Below are 657 nucleotides of genomic sequence, written 5' to 3' on the forward strand. Positions count from 1 at the left end.
CACCCCCAGCCTCGCCGCCAGCCGCTGCAGGAGCAGCCCGATGATCGTCGCCAGCATCAGCACCCAGAGCAGCTGAGGGAGACACAAAGGCAGGAATGGGTGCGCCAGGGCAGGGAGAAACGAGGGTCGCGAACGAGGTCCCGGGTCCCCTAGGACGCCTGCGCCCCGCGTGCAGCTTTAGGGATCACAAGCCTTTTAAAATACAAATTATTGACGCCTGGAGGCTGTTTGACCTGCCCGGAGCTGGCAGGGGAAGGATCCACGAGCACGTAAAGCCGGGAGTCGCTGCTGGGGAGGGCGCACGGGAGCGCCTCGCTCTCCCTTTCTCCTTCGCCGGGGGGGTTTTCGGCTCGGCAGCAGCCACGTTACCACTGCTCCTGCCCTAAAATGGGGATGGGCACGTGGGTCGCACCACCTTACAGCGCTTCCCCTGTGGGTTTTGGCACTGACCTTGAATCCTGCGACAGCCCCGGACTGTAAATCCGACTCGATGTTGCCCGGATCCAGGTAGGCGATGCTCATCAGAAAGCCGGGCCCCGTGAAAGCCCAGAGCTTGCGGAAACTAAAGCAGGAGTGCTACGGTGGGGGGGGGAGAGGGGATGGAGACGTCACAACTCAGCCCCGCAGCCGAGCCCCCTCCTAAGCAGGGGGGGCCTC

The 657-nt window shown here is 63.8% G+C and overlaps 1 protein-coding gene across 1 annotated transcript in view; it reads right to left on the reverse strand.

The window, feature by feature from the left end:
* The window catches only part of LOC104127753 (natural resistance-associated macrophage protein 2), a 33,481-nt gene that overhangs the window by 5,664 nt on the left and 27,160 nt on the right, over positions 1-657 (reverse strand). Inside the window, exons 5-6 of the mRNA XM_009640450.2 lie at positions 451-576; positions 1-72 (exon numbers count right to left, since the gene is read on the reverse strand). The exon at positions 1-72 is cut by the window's left edge and continues 40 nt beyond it. Coding sequence (XP_009638745.2) covers positions 1-72; positions 451-576 — 198 coding nt within the window. The remainder of the gene's footprint in view (positions 73-450; positions 577-657) is intronic.

The sequence above is a fragment of the Egretta garzetta genome, unplaced genomic scaffold (assembly GCF_000687185.1).
Source record: "Egretta garzetta isolate BGI_Z169 unplaced genomic scaffold, ASM68718v1 scaffold626, whole genome shotgun sequence".
Taxonomy (NCBI): domain Eukaryota; kingdom Metazoa; phylum Chordata; class Aves; order Pelecaniformes; family Ardeidae; genus Egretta; species Egretta garzetta.